Below are 19915 nucleotides of genomic sequence, written 5' to 3'. Positions count from 1 at the left end.
TTCAAGTATCGTCTATGGTTGCCAGGCAACCCACGAGCAACATTCACCAACGACTTGGTAGTGGGGAGTTCTTTTGAATTAATGATAATAGCTGCTACCAATCCCAAGAAGAGAAGAATGCAGGCAATGTGAAAGCCCATCCTTTGCTTCCAGTGTATCCCCATTGTCACAAAAACGTTATGTCATTCACATGCAAATTCAAAATTTAAAGTCAGTGCAGTAATGCTTCCATTAACATGTGTAGGCATGTATATGCATGCTCAATGGAAGACTTCAAACCAAAAACTCACACTCAAATTCGGAATGATCTTACGTTCTGCGCTGAAATATGACAACTGTTCCGTGTCCAGCAACTGCCCTAATGCATCAAAATGCAATTGCCTGAAAATGTTGTCCAAAAAATAAGATAGAAAACGAGAAATTAAGGAATATTCGGAGAGCAAGTAAAACACAACCGGCATCCACTGGGAGCACAGTTTAAAAGCAAGTTTAAAGCATGTGTATGGGTATTTGAAATATTTATTTAATCATAATGTACAGACATTGATTCCTAGTCTTCTGAAAGTACAGTTGATTGGTTATGTATACTGTCATCTCGTGGTGATATTATAGGCCTTTGTTTGCTCAGCATTGGTCAGACTTAATTACATTTAGAAATGTGTCTTTTTCGGGTTTTCAATATTTGAATTTTGTTACAACAAAAAAACACTCTTACTTTACTGTTGGTTCCTGTGAAATTAAATTAAACTGTATAATGCAATGCGGTTAGAAAAAAGGTTAGCAAAGGGGAACGATTTCAAAACAGTAGTTTGTTTTGTATGCTTATGGGTTAATGTCTGTATATATTCAATGAACTTTTATTGTTGTTGTTTGTAATAATTACTTTTATGTATCAAGCATAAATGCTAATTTAAGTAAAACACCATATGATTTCTTGGATCAAAAAGGAACATTATGGTTCTTGGAAGAGTAACAGTTGTTATATCATTACTGTTACCACAGTTTAATCATCTTTGTATGTCAATCCCAGATTCTTCAGCTAACTTAATTAAATCCATATTAAAAGTTATTTTTTAACTTTTAATTATATTGACAGATAAGCCAGATACAATTAATAGCAAACAGGTTGTTGGCACATATGACGAAGGGTGACTTAAAGTTCCAGATATCGATTTTTTTAACATGTCACTAAAGTTATTGTTTCGAAGAACGGTTTTAGGAATAAGTAATGGTGTTAATAATGTAATGCAATCGTTTTTTACAAAACCATTTGTAGTAGGGTTAGGGGATGATTATGGTTCGGCATTGTTAGGAAGTTGCTAATCATTTTTGAAGACATGTATATCGCGCTCTGTCTATGTTGAGTCGTGTAGAGGAAGAAGATTGGTCAACTTATCCGTTGTGGAGAAATAGCTCGAAAGCCCTTCAACATCTGTTTGTATGAACAACAAGGAGAGAAACGTTGACGCATTTGTTTTATTTCAGTTAAAGAAAGACTTCATTTCATCGATTTGTAAAATGTTTTGTTTGACTCAATAACATAGCCTATGATGGCTTGCATGTTTGGAAAATGTTAATTTCTATGCTGCCCTATCTCTATTTCCTTCTGTCCGAAGCGCATTAATACTTTTGTTGTGTTTAAAATGCGCTATACAAGTAACGCTCTTTATTATTATTGTTATTATATATTGTAGAGGCATCTATTCCTACTCACTACTTCTTTGTCTCATTTCTCTTATCTCACTTTCCTCCTCAACCAATCTACTCTCATCACTTTCTACTCTTATTCATTCTGGCTCTTGCTAATGAATATTCATTTGCCATATACATCATGATTAAAACAGCACTTGTTATCATCGTATAAAGCCTAAAAACATTTATTTACTTATGAAATATAGCCAAGCAGATATTAATTCGTATTTCTTTTTCTTTTTCTACTTTTCTTCCTTCCTTGCTTTTTTCTTACTTGAGTAATCCGTACAAATATATGCTTTGCCTTTTAGTAGATTTTCTAATTTCCTTTAACCTCAACTTCATTCATGATATGCAATCATAATTTGTATTATAAAATGGTTAGATTACTTGTCGACATTTAAGATGGTATGTAATTACAAGTAAGTTAAATTTTCTTTGCCTTGTTGCAAATGTCATTTGATAATGATTTTGTTTGCGCATTTTTTCCATGTTCTGATTGAGTTATAGAAATAAAGTAATTTAAACCTAATTTCATTTAATTGAATATATTTCCTTTGTGTGTGGTGCGATTTGTATTGTATACCGTGTCAACACGTACATTTAGATAATTTGTTACACGTAAAACGTTAAACTCCTACTTTCTCCTCAATTTCTCCTTTAATTGAGGTAGCGCATTGTTCTCGTAATCGGGAAGTCCCGGGTTCTATGGCAATGCATTAGTTTCCTTACACTCTTAAAATGTTGGGTAAATTTAGTTGGGTAATTGTTGGTTGGTTAAAAAAATTCGTTATTCTGGGCTATTATTACCCATTTAAGCATTTAAGTGTTTTAACCAATATTGGGCAATTATTTTTACTTAATTATTGGGCGGATATTTACCAACAGTATTGGTAAATGAGGGTTGGGAACCAGTTGCCCCGTAGTTGTGTAATTTTGCCACATTTCCTTTGCGAGTTGGGTAAATTTTGTTGGGCAACTGATGGTTGGGTAGAAATTCGCCTAGAAATTTACCAACATTATTTTGCAAATTAGGATCGAGTAATTTTTGCCTGTAGTTGTGTAATTTTGGCACATTCCCACTGCGAGTTGGGTAAATTTCGTTGGGCAACTGATGGTTGGTCGAGAAATCGTTTCCAAAGTTGGGTAATTTTTATCCCAATCTATTTCAGGGCATTATATTTACCCAATTATTATACATTTAGCAACAACATCGTTCCAAGGAGTTGAGAGCAATTTACCAAGTAGTTGGGTAATTGTTAGATGCTGAGGAATATTACTCATCACCACTTACCCAATTTGACTTTGCTCAAATTTTGTTTGCTCATATTTGGGTAATAATTGACCACCGCCTCTTACCCAATTTTACTTTGCTCAAATTTTTGTTTGCTCATATATTGGGTAATAAATGACCACCGCCTCTTACCCAATTTTACTTTGCTCAAATTTTTGTTTGCTCATATATTGGGTAATATTTGACCACCGCCTCTTACCCAATTTTTCTTTGCTCAAATTTTTGTTTGCTCATAATTATGCTGAGTAATAATTACCCATCACCACTTACCCAATTTTACTTTGCTCAAATTTTTGTTTGCTCATATATTGGGTAATAAATGACCACCGCCTCTTACCCAATTTTACTTTGCCCAAATTTTTGTTTGCTCTTATGCTGAGTAATAATTACCCATCACCACTTACCCGATTTTACTTTGCTCAAATTTTTGTTTGCTCATATATTGGGTAATAAATGACCACCGCCTCTTACCCAATTTTACTTTGCCCAAATTTTTGTTTGCTCATATGCTGAGTAATAATTACCCATCACCACTTACCCGATTTTACTTTGCTCAAATTTTTGTTTGCTCATAATTGGGTAATAATTGACCACCGCCCCTTACCCAATTTATTTTGCCCATATTTGTGTTTGCTCATATGCTGAGTAATAATTACCCATCACCACTTACCGAATTTTACTTTGCTCAATTTTTGTTTGCTCATACATTGGGTACTATTTGACCAACGCCTGTTACCCAATTTCACTTTGCGCCTTTTTTTGTTTGCTTATATAGGGTAGTAATTGACCACCGCCTTTTACCAAATATATTTAGCTCAATTTTCTTTAGCTCACAATATGCTGTGTAAATATTGCTATGAAAAATTGAAATTATCTCTCCTGTAATTGTAACCATTTACTTCTATTTTAAAATTATAATAACAGAGTGTTGAAGCGACGATGAATTTGTGCGAGTTTGATGCTGAAAGAGTCCAAGATTTATCTTTTGTGAAAACTGAGCCATCTTAACCATGTAGGCCTATAGAGTTACATAATCTACGTTAATAATATTAATGGAACGTACACGCTATCATCGTCAATTATGCGCATGCGTAAATGGCAGTGGAAACCTTCGATGGGGACTAGACTTACGTTTAACCAGACTTGGGTAAAGTTTGCCTGGTATTGGTCTTGGGGTAGCGCGCACATGGCCTGGTCGCTCGCGATCAGCATGCCATGCGCAGTACTATTTCTATTTACTCGGTATAGCCGGCGCGGCCGTCCCGGCCCGGGAGCTCGAGCTATATGATACACCAACGTAACTAGCAGCCTGTACGTACGTACGTATACGCATCATATCGGAGTCTTGCATGCTAGAGCCTGAGGGTCTAAAAATGGAGCTCGACAACTGCTGCGGAGATAGTTCAAGTGAAGATGGGTTCATAGACCCTCTCACCAAAATCGTTCAAAGGTGGGGATGTCCGTCAGTGTTAAAGATACTAGAAGGTACGTTCACATCTTATTGAGATTAGAAGTTTAGAACATGATCAACAGGTACTTGCTGTAGACTTGTTCCCATATCCATAACACATGGGCAACATGTAGACTAGTTCTATATGCCTCAGCAATGGTTAATGAATACGCTTCAATTCAATTGGTCTATTAAACTTTGCCTCAAATTTGCTCTTTTAATGCATGTGTTACTAATCCAAACTAATATTTGATTGATATAGATATCAAATTCAAATTGTACTGTTTCCATGAATTTTAGATCACAAATGAATATTTAAAAATATTTTGTTCAAGATTTTACAAAACCCAAAGGCCAAAACCCGGATTTCTGTGCTGTTTCCTGCTACAATACATACATAACACAATACCCTCCATTTTCTATGGATCATGGGCTGTATGGGGTCCAATCACAGAACTCTTAAATACGTATTTAAGAGTTCTGTGGGTCCAATACATTGGACCACATACTTGTAGGTGTGTACCCAGATAGTATTACAGTACGTGGGACTGGTGTAATTTTGAACAATTATCTCTGTTATCTGAAATTGGTATTACTATTACTAGATCTAGTCTAGGTCTAGATCTAGATCTAGGCCTACTTATATTTAATAATCAACACTGAACTGAATGATTCATCAGAAAATTGAAGTTGTCAAATAATGTACAATTTTATGAACATTATTTTGTGGAAGATCATCTTTCATTTTCCTGTAGATCTAGAAGTCTAGATTTCAAAAAGTGAGACAATTTTTCTTGCCCATTGCCATGTTAAGGATTTTGCCCTTTCATTTTCTACAGGACTTTGAAATCCAAACACTCTAAAAAAATGTTGGGCAAGTGCCCAATTTTTACCCAACATGAGGGCACTTATGTGTCCGACTAACTATTGGGTAAATTAAAGATTTTGCATGATTTACCCAGTGTTGGATGAAAAGAAAATACCCAACTTTTAACCAACAAAATTTACCCCAATAGGAAATTCACCCAATTCTCACCATAATGTGTAGTATATTCGACACTAGTTGGGCAAATTATTTCATCAGTAACTACATGGTTGGTAGAAAATAACCCAATTATTGGACAAAAATGACCAACTTTAATTTGCCCAAAAATATTACCCAATTATTTCATCGGTAACTACATGGTTGGTAGAAAATAACCCAATTGTTGGACAAAATTTGCCCAACATCAGTTTTACCAAGTAACACCTACCCAACTTATTTCTGACCTTTTATTAGGTAACTTCATACAGTAAATGGTTGGGAGAAATTATTTGACAAAAACGCGCCAAACTTTGATTTGCCCAGTAACATCTGCCTAACTTTGTTTTACAGAGCATAGACTCTACATCCTCTTGGTTTTAAATGGGGCTATTAATTATGTGCTATTGCGATATTCCTTGTCACAACTAAAAGGCAGTTGACCCACATTTTAGCCCATATTAATAGCCTAATTCAAAACCAAGAGGCTGTGGTGGTTTTCGAAATTGCAGTGACCTCGCTGTAGTACACGAATGGGCACAATTTTTAACATGGGTACATTTTTTCTCATTTAAACAAATCTTTTTCTGAAAATAATTTTTAAATATGGAAAAATTACAGATGCTTAAGCCACCAAATTATGCCCACAAAATTGTACACTATTTTACTACATGTCCAGATTTCAATGAAATCATTAGAACCGATGGACGGATTACCATCCAAACTTGGGACATGTACATGTATCTTGCAAGTTGCAAAGCCAACGAACCGATTCGATTTTGGGATGGAGGTGCACATGGAGGAAGGACATTCGTTAGTACAGGATTAACTGTCCTATTTTGCTTCATATCAGTGAAATGTTCCAGCACATGCATTTTTTTTAATGTTTCACACCACTGAACAATAAGCTGTACAAAAGAATTATTAAACACCACAAATTATCTTTTCTAGGATAAACAATTGTCAGTTGCCTCTATTCAAGGTAACACACTATAATTTATATATGGTTGTATGGTACTGTAAGTGGCCTGTGAAAGGCTTGAGTGCTAGACTTTTTGAGAAACCCTGGTCAGATATAGCTAGGTTATTTGTCATACTAAAGCTGAGAAACATGGCTACTAATGCAGACAATATCATGGCAGCCGCAAAAGGTTGAAAAAAACAATTACCGGTATGGCAGTTTAAAGTTGAAGTAATAGGCATGACAGTGCACATGGAGAAGACACATATGATTATCAATGAATTAGTAATGTTAATTAACCAATCAGCATACATTGACCTCTATGCTAACTCTCAAATCATTCTGATTCATTTGGTAAGTTGAATGACTTTCTTTGAAATCAAATTCATTGCTGATGCAACTAATCTTTATACTTTAAATAGGCCCCTACATTGTTAAAAATTAGGCACAATTTGACTAAACTAAGGTGATTACTAGTATGACTTTAGAAAAGGTTTCCATTCTTAATTTGATTGTGTGGATGTTAATAACATCACCTGAAAATAAATAGCAATTAGTTGATACAATTCGCTAGTATGATCTAAAAGTAAGTTTTCTATACGAAGACCAAATTTTCGAGAAAATCGCATTTGAAAATTCAGATTTTCATAGACCCTTGTGGAATAAGAAAACATTGATTATGCGATTTATTCAAAATGGAAGATATTTTAGCTGGAACATGAGCAAATGTTTACAGCTTATCATTATCTAAAACATATACTTTTGTTTAATTTGCGCAACCATACGTGTGTTTGTGGTATTATATGAAAACAATCAGTTTATGCTGCACTAAGCCTTATTTATCAATCTCTCCCTCTTCTTCTCCAGAAAATGAAGTTGATGTGGAAACCCTTCCCCTTCTAAGTGAAAGTATAATCACATCCTTCATACCCAAGATTGGACCTCGATTGAAGTTTCTCGCTGGGTGGCGTGCAGAGGTAGGCCCTAGATGTGGCACAATATCTCACTATGGATAGTTACAGATGCTTTCAGTGTCTTGATTTAATTAGGGGGGATATTTCTTGCCTATTCCATCATTTAAAATACACACATACAACAACCAGGGGAAAAAATGTAAGTATAACATGCATGCAAGGGGCATGTAGACTAACATTTCGTACATTATCGGGATATAGAAAACATCTCATTTCAAAGCACGCTGCACGGATAAAGACGTCAAGCACAACTACAAAAGCAGTTCCAGATCACCAAAGTGAAACCTGTTATGAAGGATCTGTTCTAGGAAAGAATAACAACACTGAAGGGAATTTGGAACAACTGCACCAGGAAAAGGCATTGTTTGTTGGAGAAAGCAGTGAGCAGGAAGATGTCTCTTTTGAAACGCAAACAGAGAGACTACCTGATATTGCAGCAAAGTTTGTAGCAGAACTCAGGGCAAGGACTAATGTGCCTGCTTCACACACCAACAAGGTCATTCAAACCGCACAAGATTTGGTTATTTCTGTGTTACAAACTGTGCAACAGGATGTGATGGATATCTTAAGTGAGCCACAATATGCAGCTAACAGTGAGCTGAGATCTGATATACAAGATGTATTCGAGAATTCAAAGAATCCATTTTCAGAGCTCATGTCAGATACTCAACAGAAAAAATATTTCTCTGAGAAAGGTGATTTCATTCAGCCTTGTGAGGTGTTGTTGGGAACTTGCTTAAAACCAAAAATTGATCAAAAGACAGGTGATCCACTGCAAAGCACACAAAAAGAAACCTTTCAATATATACCACTAGCTGACACTATTAAACAATACTTAGAGCGACCAGGAGTAATGAACGCCATACTGTCTCAAAAAGGATCAAAAGATAATGATGTTTTGTATTCATTCAAAGATGGTCACTATTATAAAAGGCAGGAAGCTACTGCTAGACAAGACTGTGAATTCTTAGTGCCTCTGTTGTTGTACAATGATGAGTTTGAGACAGCCAATCCGCTTGGGTCAAAACGCGGCAAACACAAGGTAAGTGCCTTTTATACAAGTGCGTTATCCCTTCCCAGGAAATACCAGGCTAGGCTGGAAAATATCATGCTCACAGCTATGATCACATCTCCGCTTTTGAGTAAATATGGCATCTCAGAAGTTTTGAAGGTAATCAAGGATGATCTGCAGCAGATGTGGACTGATGGACTCACTATCAAGTGCAAAGAGTTTGAGGGTAGGGTCAAACCCTACTTATTCCAAGTTGTAGGGGACAATCTTGGCATTCATGCCATGCTGGGATGTACAACCTGTTTCCGTGCCAACTATTACTGTAGATTCTGTAGAGGCCATCGCTCGTTGCTTCAGAAACAGCCAAAAGAGGATGCCCAATATCTCCGTGATGAAATAAACTATGATACAGATCTTCAAAAGCCCTTGTCAGAATCTGGCTTGAAGCATGCAACAGTTTTGAATGAATTGCCTTACTACCATTCCACCCAAAACTTATGTCCAGATGTAATGCATGATTTTACAGAGGGAGTCTTGCCCCTGGAAATGCACCTTGTTTTGAGTAAACTTGTTCAGAAGGGTTTCATAACACTGGATGAGGTGAACAGTAGAATATCCTCATTCAATTTTGGCTTTGTGGACCGCAAAAACAGACCAAGCCCAATCAGGCAGGCATCACTGAAGAATCCATATTCTGCCAGTGGACAGACATCAGCACAGATGACGTGCCTTGCATACAACATCCCTCTCATGTTAGGAGACAAGATTGATGAGATGTGTGATGAGTGGGAACTCTTACTGTCAATCATTGACATCTTCAAAATCGTTATGAGTCCCAGTATCAGTAAGTCTGCCATCTATGTCCTGAAGGCAATGATTGATGATCACCACAGGCTCTTCATGCAGCTCTTCCCTGAAGCTAGTCTAACTCCGAAGCAGCACTTTCTTGTGCATTACCCACGTGCACTGAAACACCTTGGGCCACTGACCCAGTATTCAGCATTGCGTTTTGAAGCAATGCACAGACCTTTCAAGCAGATTGCCAGTGTATCTTGCAACTACCAAAACATTGTCAAAACATTGGCTAACAGATACCAAATGGCACGGTGCTACAGGTCAGTATCAAATCAGTCACTGGATAGCCAAGATATCAATGTGTCACAGCAAGCTGCAGCAATGCTTGGTGATCTACTTGATGATGAGGCACTTTGCAAAAAAATTAACTGTGGAAGGGGAACCGAAGTTACAGTTGCTGGGAAAGTGGACATTCATGGATATGAGTTCCGGGCAGGTGTTGATGTACTTCTATATTGGACTGATGATGATGGACCCACGTTTGGACGTGTTCAGCATATTGTAGTGGTGCAAGAAAAGTTGTATCTGCTCCTTCGGCTGTATCAGACCTTGTACTTCAACAGACATGTTGAAGCATTTGCAGTACAGGTGGGCAGAGAGGAAGCACAAGCTGCTGTTGAATGGTGTGACCTGTTTGATCACAGGCCAGTCAATGCTGTCCAGTCCTATAGTGGAAGAGGGCGCTGCTTGTATATTGTGGTGCACCATTCATTCATCTAGGAACAAGAAGGTACGTGTAGGCAACCCGTTGCAAGCAAGTGATATATTTTTACAACTAGACATTACAGGTGCACTTGCAAATTTTGTCTTAGAGAACAGAACCAAAACAAAGCAAAAGAAAGAAACTGTTATTCCAATTACAATTATATCTATGAATCAGTTCTTAGTGTATCATTCTACACATTTTGATTGAAAAAATAGCTAAGAAGCTAACCTTGATCGATCTGTACTGACTTGCTAACAAATTTTGATTATTCCAATGAAAATTTTACAGTAAATATCTGGTTTGAATTTTTTAACTCGTTATTAACTTCATTGTTTCTGTATCTGAAAATGTGTCTGTTATATTTGCATTCATTCATATTATGTTGTAATTTCTTAAATGTACCATGACTCATGCCAAGTTTTTCTAGCATATGTACTTCATTGAGGCCCCGGAAATGTGCTATTTTTTACCAATGCATGTTCCTGCCTAAAGTGAAAGTTCCTAACTGGATATTATTATATTATAGATGTACTGAAGAAGCTTCGGCTCATGAGTGACCACTTTTCAATTATGGGTTTGCTTTAAATAGGACAAGGGTACAGAAACAGTGAGAATGATTTTCCCCTTCAAGGAATAAACTTGATACTAAAGTCTAACCTGGGGCTGTTTGTGTCATTAATAATGTAAAAAATAATCAGTCATTTACATGTACATTGAAAGTTCAATTATTTTTCATTTATTTATTGTAGTATCATGCTGCAAATCAACAAAGCATGGAACAAGCATCAACGTCGACAAGAAGCCCATCAGTGTTCTCCTTAGATGACTGCTCAGATCTCTCTTGTGTAACAGGAAGTGAGTGGAGTCCCAGACAAAGCCCTTCCCAGCCCAGTTTGGATACGCCACTTTACGACTCCCCAGAATCCAAGAGTCCTGATCAACATCCTCCCCTGAAACGGGTCAAGAAAGTGCATTTCGTAAGTTTATGTATATAGTGGGCTGATACAATTGAAGAGTGGGCATGTCGAGTCACCATCATTCATCAGTTTTTATGCCTCCAACACATAAGGGTGCCGGAGGCATTATGTCTTGGAGTTATCTGTCTGTCAGTATTTCTGACAAGCAGCAGGGCTCAAAGGTGAAAGGTCAGTTCAAAGGTTATTCAAGTTTTTACTAAAAATACCATTTTATTTCTACATCTGCAGAATGGCTAGTGATATGATTTGGTAGGTACATTTTGGTATGAATGAATAAAGGAATGTTATGGAAAATGTTTGGTTGGGGTTATGGGTTTTAAGCTAGTCTAAGGTCAGTTTCAAGGTTTCATTGAAATTTTTTATCAGAACAAAGTTTGCAAGGAATGCCCAGTGAGTGATTTATGATGGGCTTATTGTAGGAGGTCGGACAGCCAGAGATATACCCACCGACTGCATGCTGTCACATTTCACTTGTTTATTCTGAATTTACTGATCTTTAAAAAAAAAATCCTTTATCTGTTGCAGAACATTGCTTGTATATTGAGAGAGACCACCATGGGAAGAGCAGCATTAAGGAACATCAATGCTACAAATCTCTGCAGCAAAAGGGACCGGCATACTGTTGTGGATATGTTGACTCAGTACCTGATACGGGAGTATGGTACCAAGCCAAGCTCATTTGTGAAGGCATCAATGGCCCATGCCATTGTGACAAGCTTTCCTTTCTTAAAAGATCCAGAATCTCCACTTGGCTATGTAAGTCCTGTCCATGAATTGCTTTCCTTAATATATGTGACCTCAGGTATGGCTCAGATCACCACTTTTTTCTGGACTGATTTATGGATTGATTCTTACCACAGCGGGCATTTATTACTTGGAGGTGCCTTAATTCTTAGGTTGTCCATCCATACCTCCATCTGTCCCTACCCCATAGACCCCATTTACAAGAAAGTGAAATTTTATGAGAAGTTTCTGTTTGAGCCAGAAGCAATAAGCTACTTTAAGGTCTAAATCAAATAAATTATGTGTTTATGCAATAACTTTTGGAATACTGGATCATATTATTTTGTGTAACTTGCTATGAAGCTTCCTCAATTTTGTTATTCTTGTATTTATTATATTGGAGATGCTCAATCAATTGCATGTTGTATCACATTATCACAAGCATTATAAGAGCATCTTTGGCAATAGTAAATTTGACAGTAGACAGGCCTGAAAAGCTTACAAATAATGAAAAGCTAATATGGCATCAATCACTAAATCGTGCAATATTTTTGTTTATTTTTACCACTTGTTTATAAGTTATATTATCCAGTAATGACACATCTCTTAATATTTAGACTTTTGTCTGCATGCCATTGAGTAATGGATATTCACAGAATTATCCATCATTCACTTTGTTTTTGCAATGACTTGATGACATTGCTGGAATATAACAGTGTGCAGTTAGAAATAGGTACTTAAGAGGACAAACCTTGTTATTGCAAACACTGACATATGTAACAAAATATGTAAATGTACAGTTTACACTGGAATTTTATTGTGCTTTTATTTGATTATTATTAATGTTTAACAAATGTTGTTGAGCATTACTGTTTTTGAAGTTGAATTATGAAGGAATTTTAATTTATTTGAGCAGGAGGCCTGGTACTGCGTGGGGGCCAAGGGACGGCCAGCAACAGGCTACCTGGAGGAGCATCTGAGGTATGTCAGAAAAAAGGAGAAGTCCCTGAGGGTACCAGTAGCTGAAGACGAGGCAGAGTCTCAAAAGCAAGGTATTCTGGCTACTTTTTCATATAGTTAAAGTTATGAGTTATTCAGATCCGTCTGATGAAGTCATGCTGTGCCATAACAAACTGGTGGGGCATGAGCAATGCCAACTAAAACCCCCCTTCCAATACAATCATCAAAAACTTGTTGATACATGCTAATTGTTGATTGTTCTGTTGCATTATATCCAGGAGATACTGATCTTGAGTCTGTGAACGATGATAACATCACGACAATGGAAGAATGGCTGCGTAACAACAAGGAGCCAGAGGACATGGTGAAGGACTACATGAAACAAACAGCAACAAAAAGACATGACTGGATCAAGAGAAGTGACTGTTGTGTGAAGAACATTCTTACCACATATCCCAGACTTCTCGATGCTGGAATGGTATGTGGACCTTGATTTTTCTTCTGCATGTGACAAGAAAGGACATTAAATTAAACTAGAGTCGCATGTTTTGAGAAGTAACTTTTTTGTTTTTTGGTTGCATGGGCAGGTTTACTTTAGCAGTCTCCTTAAAGGGATCGTTTAACAATCTGAGATACACGGTCCTACAGAAATCGTGCATCCCTATTGAACCGATAATTGTTAGTGTGTACCATTCAAATCCTTGCAAAATGGTAAAGAGAAGATGCAAATGAAAGATATCCTACCTTTCATCTGGCTTCTATAACTATCCTAACAATTACAGATTGAAGGAGATTTTGCAGAATTGTTCCCAGAGAAAGCAAACGCACTGTACCAGAAGTGGCCCACATTCTGTAACAAAGTAGTGGACTTCACCGAGAAAACTGGCAACTGGAGAAGTGCAAGAGCCGAATTCGAAAACATTCATGACCCTGGGAAACTCAGTCTTGGTATGTGGTGTCAGAATACACATTTGACAGTATTAGTGAAAATGACTTGAGAGAAAGTCAAAAGAATTTATTTCAATTACACTATATGATGTTTATTTTTGTGGCCAGGACCAAACATTGAGTCTAATATCCCCCCTGTAAGGAATTGAACTGAAATAAATAAAAGTGCTCTGAAACATATAATACATGTACAACATATGATAAAAACATGATTCCATGACAAAGGTTTAGCATACTTTTACTTGCTTGTTTTGTTTGTTTGCTTTTTGGGGTGGGGATGGTGGTTTAAAGCTCATTGGGAAGGCTATGCTGAAGTTTGTGCAATTTTGATTTCTTTACTAAGAAAGCTGAGCTCCAAATTACTGACTGACATTTACGATGAGTGATTTTACCCATATTTGTAGAAAATAATTGTTGTATTCGACCGTTTTTTTTTAATTTGCTGTATATAACTGTACATTTTGTAAGATGTTCCATAATTGACCTGTTTGCTGTTGCACCTTTTCTTCATATGTAATTGGGACTTAATTACTTAACTCTTTCATTGTTTCCCTCTTTTTAGAGGAAAAGAGCAATCTTGGATTCTACATGCTCCCAGTCTTGTTCCGAGGAAGGAAAGATTCCAAGAGAGGAACGTACACCACTGCAGAAACATTGTCGTCCTTCATTGACGTTCAACCAGTAAGTATATGTGCTGGGGAGGTGGTAAAGTAATGACATGTAAGGCATATATTTTGGTTTGTGTTTAAAATCTTGCCATAGTAATCATATTTCATTACAAACAAATTCAATAGTTAATTTGTTAAGAGTTTCAAACCTAGGACAACTGATGAAATTGAGGTTGAAATGCAATACCTATGTTCTTACCAGATAAGGCATTGCCATAACATTTTATTTGTGTAAAACTTGAAAAGCAACCATTTTCAAGTTCCTAGTAATGGGCACGCTGGTCCCCAAGGAGGCCCTGCAGGGGCAACACTAGGCGCTTTAATCTTAATAAGTCAGTTCGTCATTATCTGTTTTACAACTACAAATGGCCTCAGATTTGTCATCACATCGCATTTCACTCATGAATGCAAGCAAGTCCTTTAACTTGCAAATGACATGTGAAAAATGCATGCTTATATTAACAGGCTGTATATGCCTTCCAGCTTAGTTGATGTAATGCTCTGAACGTGACCAGTTTGGGTACAGTTGACCTTTGCCGCAGGGATATTTAAGAATACCCAGTAATGTTTTGATGGGACAGGGATGAACATGCATAAACAAATTTGGGTGTCCTGTAGGTGATTGTGGATTCATAAGCAGAAGCATTCGACAAGCATCAAATATATATATATCAATCCATATAATTACAAATGATTTCTTCTTGATTTCTCTTTGGACTACAGGAGGTTCTCGACATCCAGACTTATGTTGATAACATTGATGAAGCAGTCAGGTCACAGCCATTTGTTGTTGTGCGTGGGAACATTCTCACACCAATACAGACGTACGTCGTAGTAGAGAGGAGGATACTTCCTGCCGCAACACTGCTTAAAGCAGTCGACTTGTGCTTTAAGGCACTTTATGTGATGGATATCGAATATCAGCCGCAAAGCTGTTCTGTTTGGAAATTTCTCCAGATTGTGGTGTTCCAGTTTACCGATGGGGAGCATCTTACACCAAAGCTGCGGGAGGTCCGAGCCTTCATGAACATGCCATAAGCCATCATGATGTGTTCACGCCAAGGATGATTACTGGTGATATATTTCCTACAGATGAAACTGACACATCATCGTTTAGCACATTTTGGCTACTTGAACCAGTTTATTTTGGGAGAAAAAAAACTGGAAAAAAGTATTATTTTGGACAAAATAACCTTAAAGACAAACTGTTATGAGTTGGATTCAGCACATTATTTTACATAATTTATACATGTTTGTGTAAGACTGAAGATTTGAGGGTGGGGTGAGGATCGCTGAATAATATAAAAAAAAGAGTGAATTTATACACAGCAGAAGTCTTTGTGTACATTTTAAAAATGATAAAGGCCTAATTGTTTTATCCCAATCATTGCTTAACATCCCCACCTTGAAAGTTTAAGAAAACAAATGAATATATGCCAAGTATAAATACAAAACATATTATTGGCTATAAATCTTTTGCACTGGCGTATACAAATGCTTATCGTGTTTGGTTTTAATCCCAAGAGTACTGTTTCATAACTCGTACATCAAAATGATATATTTCTTCATAAAACATGAGCTATGATATTTTCTGCGTTTAAAACAGCAAGTGGGGTATATGATTGTAAATTACATATACCATTAATTTTCATGTAATGTGTATCGTCCATTGACCCTACGCTGAACTCTCTGCTGAATGGACTGCATGCATTAATTTACATCGCGCAAAGCAGAAGTAGAGAAGTCAACATTTTCATCTACATTTTGCAAAATTGTATTGATATTATTGATAATATCAATAAAATCAATCAAACTGAGTATAGCAGGTAGGGTCAATTGATTTTTGTTGTCTTTAATCTAATCAAAAAGTTATAGTAGGCAGTGTGTATCCTTGTTATTTGATCAGTACCTGTTCACCATCACAGATAGCCAAACTTTCATGTGGTACTTCTGCACATGTCAAATAATCTAGAGGGATTTGAATTTATTTCCTCTTTTGTTTTCACTTCAAAAAAATGTGTGCATGTGTAACACTCTAAGGCAGAGTATTGGTGTGTCAGGATAAATGAACACTATGCCACACCCACAAAATATATATGATGCACATATTCATGTATGAAATCAGAGTACATGGGATACATACAGTGTACATCAAAGTTGTCATGCTGCACCAAAAGGGGCTATATTTGCATTTACTTTTTTTAAAAGATTGTATTTTTTTCACCAAAAATTGTAATGTTGTAGTTGATGTTAACAAGTTTTGTTTTTACGTTTCTGATGAAAACAACAACATGTGTTTACTGTGTATGTTATTTGTGTTTCAGTTAAGCAATTATTACCCTTTAGATGAGAAAAAGAGTTGAGCAAATAGATGTTATGGAAAAAATGTTGAGCAATGATTATCCAACAGACGAATTAAAGAGTTGGGCAAATGGATATTGTGGAGAAATAGTTGAGCAATTATTACCCAATAGATGGTTGTTTTGATAGTTGGGCAAATGGATATTGTGGAGAAATAGTTGAGCAATTATTACCCAATAGATGGGTGTTTTGATAGTTGGGCAAATGGATATTGTGGAGAAATAGTTGAGCAATTATTACCCAATAGATGGGTGTTTTGAGAGTTGGGCAAATGGATATTGCGGAGAAATTGTTGAGCAATTATTATCCAATAGATGGTTGTTTTGAGAGTTGGGCAAATGGATATTGCGGAGAAATTGTTGAGCAATTATTACCCAATAGATGGGTGTTTTGAGAGTTGGGCAACTGGATATTGCGAAGAAATTGTTGAGCAATTATTACCCAATAGATGGGTGTTTTGAGAGTTGGGCAAATGAATATTGTGGAGAAATAGTTGAGCAATTATTACCCAATAGATGGGTGTTTTGATAGTTGGGCAAATGGATATTGTGGAGAAATAGTTGAGCAATTATTACCCAATAGATGGGTGTTTTGATAGTTGGGCAAATGGATATTGTGGAGAAATTGTTGAGCAATTATTACTCAATAGATGGGTGTTTTGAGAGTTGGGCAAATGGATGTTGCAGAGAAATTGTTGAGCAATTATTACCCAATAGATGGGTGTTTTGATAGTTGGGCAAACTGGGAGTTGGGTAAAAACTGGTTGGGCATTTAATTAACCAACATTAAACTTACTCAAAAGTTGGGCAAATAGAAGGTTGGGCAATATCTAACTGGGTAAAATTGGTTGGGCAAGAAATTACCCAACTGAAAATATAACCAACTGTTAGGCAATTGTAGAGTTGGGTAAAATATGATGGGTCACCAACTGATGGGCAATTTAATTTGCCCAACCACATAGCAAACTGATTACCCAACATCAGTTGGGCAGATTTTAACCAATAGTTGTGTGGACCGTATGTTGCTCAGTGTTGGTTAAAAGTTGGGCATTTTTTTGCCCAACTATTTTAAGTGTGTACCTAGTCCCTCGGAGGGGATTTAAAGTCGTCGGTCCCCTGTTTGCTTACTTATAAGCATACCGGCACCTGCTTTCTTAATATCAGTCAGGTGAAACAAACAAACACACAAATACAAAATACATCTAATATCTCCCTGTTCCTGTCGCCCTGTTCATAATAGTTTCCTTTTGAGTAAGTTTGTAAAAAAGTAATGTTGATGTCGCGCTGGATCGTACAGGTGATTATAAAGTGGTGAAGTGTGACGTTTTAAACAAATCGATTTTTACAATTTCTCATTCATTTTCCGAAAGAGCATAAAATATAATATCCGAATGTCGAAAATCATTAAGTGTTGGCTGAGATATGACTATCTGAATAAATGTATGTCCTGTGGGAACTCAGCGTTATAGTGCTCTTGTTCCCAATGATATGAACCAATGCACTATAACACTAAGTTCCCATAGGACATATATTTATTCAGATGGTCATATCTTAGCCAACATTTAATATATTCAATTGGTTTTAGAAATTCGGACATTATTTTTTATGCTCTTTTGGAAAATGAAGACAAAATTGAGAAATTTTAAAAATTGATTTGTATAATGTCATAGCTTCTGTACTCTATACAGACTTTGTTTTTGTTATTTTACAATGCCATTGATTTCATCAATTTGTTTTCTCTTCTTCTACTGCCTCTTCTTCTTCCACTTATTTTTTGTCTTCCTCTTCTTCTTCTTTCTTCCCTTCTTCACCTTCTCCTACTTATCATTATTATATTTTTTTCTTTACTCTTCATTCTATTTTTCTTTTCTTCTCAAATTCACTCTCCTTGAACGTCTTTAGAATCTCTGCTATACTACTTCGTTTTCGCCTCCTATAATACCTTTTAAATTCAAACCTACTATAGGCAGTATTAAAGGGATAGTTGAGTTCTGTTTTCAGACCGCATATGCCTTCAAAGTGCATGGTTATTGCTCCTGTTCTTATCTATGACATTTATACTGCCCATTTAGAACCTAACATTGCTATAAAGGTAATGTTAGACCCTAACATGTGTGAAATTTAGCCAATACGATCATACCATTTCAGCTCCACTTTTCAAAATAATATGATGACTGTTAGTTAATTATTTAATTACAAATAACAATACATGGGCCGGCTGGTTGTGCGTAATACAACCAACACGAAAATGCCAACCAAAAAAGCCAGCATCGGCATTAAATGAAATACGACGGAAAAGGCGGTATTTCGTTTTTTCAACGGCTTTTTCAAATTATCTATTAGAAATCGTTAAGTATTATAAATCGTTATATTGTCATTTAAATTTTATGTTCTTTCAAATTTGACATTCAGTTTTTCATTATCTCACAAACAAATAATGTTGTGTAGCGCCCTCTGCATCAGAACACAACGATCCCTTTAATAAAAGGAGTCATTTTCCCCCTCTCTTAAAAAAGGTCATTAAAATAAAACAAGAAAGAAAGTGAAAATAAAATAGTCATAGACGACTAAGTAACATACAACAGGCAAATTCTTTGGAGATAGGGAATAACGCACAATTAATATAGAGCCCTTAAGTGCAAGGCAGTGAGACATTGGGAAAATCAATCTGCTATCTAATATTGCAATCTAAACAATGGAAATACAAATCCTTGATATTTTGTTTCTTTGATTGTTTGATTGATTTTATTTCTGCGTTCAAATAACAAATACAATGTTATTTATCTTTACATAAGTATTACACACATATCAAATCATGTATAATAATATTATACAATGACCATATACAAAGCATACAGACAAGTATGACAGGTATTTGTATATATATTTTTTTATTCAACTAAAGAGATAAATTCATAACGCAGGAGACCGCCACCGTAAGCGGTTAGGCTGGAAATGGATGGCGGCCTAGTGAAAAAGAATGGCAACAAGACTTAGCAACAGAACTCTCTTGGTAAAACCATTGACCTACCACAAATGGACACTGAACGGTACCATTATACTTTCATGCACCTTACTCTGTCAAAAGTATCATAATGCCATTCCAAACATGCTTCCAAGCTTTGATCTCATCACGACCGCCGCCAGTTAGCCATTACAAAAACCAGAACTGTGCCTTGAACAATCTACAAAATGCCTGCGCAAAAGAAACTGAATCGCTTAAAATCCTGGAAATGCATGTGCAGTTGTGGCGTACATAATTATGCATATTGACGTAGTTTAAAAGAGAAACCTGTAATTTTGGCTAAAACACA

General features: G+C 36.4%; 1 protein-coding gene across 2 annotated transcripts; it reads left to right on the top strand.

The window, feature by feature from the left end:
• The first annotated feature begins 3654 nt into the window (after nt 1–3654).
• LOC115927428 lies at nt 3655–16531 on the top strand. Of its 2 annotated transcripts, XM_030993305.1 has the most exons (9): nt 3655–4471; nt 7286–7395; nt 10715–10942; nt 11468–11698; nt 12582–12717; nt 12904–13103; nt 13408–13573; nt 14136–14254; nt 14965–16531. In XM_030993305.1, the coding sequence occupies exons 1-9, from the start codon at nt 4336–4338 to the stop codon at nt 15277–15279; spliced, it is 1641 nt and encodes a 546-aa protein (XP_030849165.1). In that variant the 5' UTR covers nt 3655–4335; the 3' UTR covers nt 15280–16531. The 2 variants fall into 2 exon arrangements, with proteins under 2 accessions (XP_030849165.1, XP_030849166.1); XM_030993306.1 differs by lacking the exon at nt 3655–4471 and having other exon boundaries at nt 5057–9989.
• The last annotated feature ends 3384 nt before the right edge of the window (nt 16532–19915 follow it).

Source organism: Strongylocentrotus purpuratus, unplaced genomic scaffold, assembly GCF_000002235.5.
Source record: "Strongylocentrotus purpuratus isolate Spur 01 unplaced genomic scaffold, Spur_5.0 spur5_scaffold_20, whole genome shotgun sequence".
NCBI lineage: Eukaryota > Metazoa > Echinodermata > Echinoidea > Camarodonta > Strongylocentrotidae > Strongylocentrotus > Strongylocentrotus purpuratus.
Note: the sequence above shows the minus strand (reverse complement) of the source record. Positions and strands in the feature narration are given on the sequence as shown.

Coding starts and splice junctions, on each gene's coding strand:
- LOC115927428 (XM_030993305.1), top strand. CDS start 4,336: ATGCTAGAGCCTGAGGGTCTAAAAATGGAGCTCGACAACTGCTGCGGA. Junction 10,943..11,467: donor GGGTCAAGAAAGTGCATTTC/GTAAGTTTATGT, acceptor TATCTGTTGCAG/AACATTGCTTGTATATTGAG. Junction 13,104..13,407: donor GACTTCTCGATGCTGGAATG/GTATGTGGACCT, acceptor TAACAATTACAG/ATTGAAGGAGATTTTGCAGA.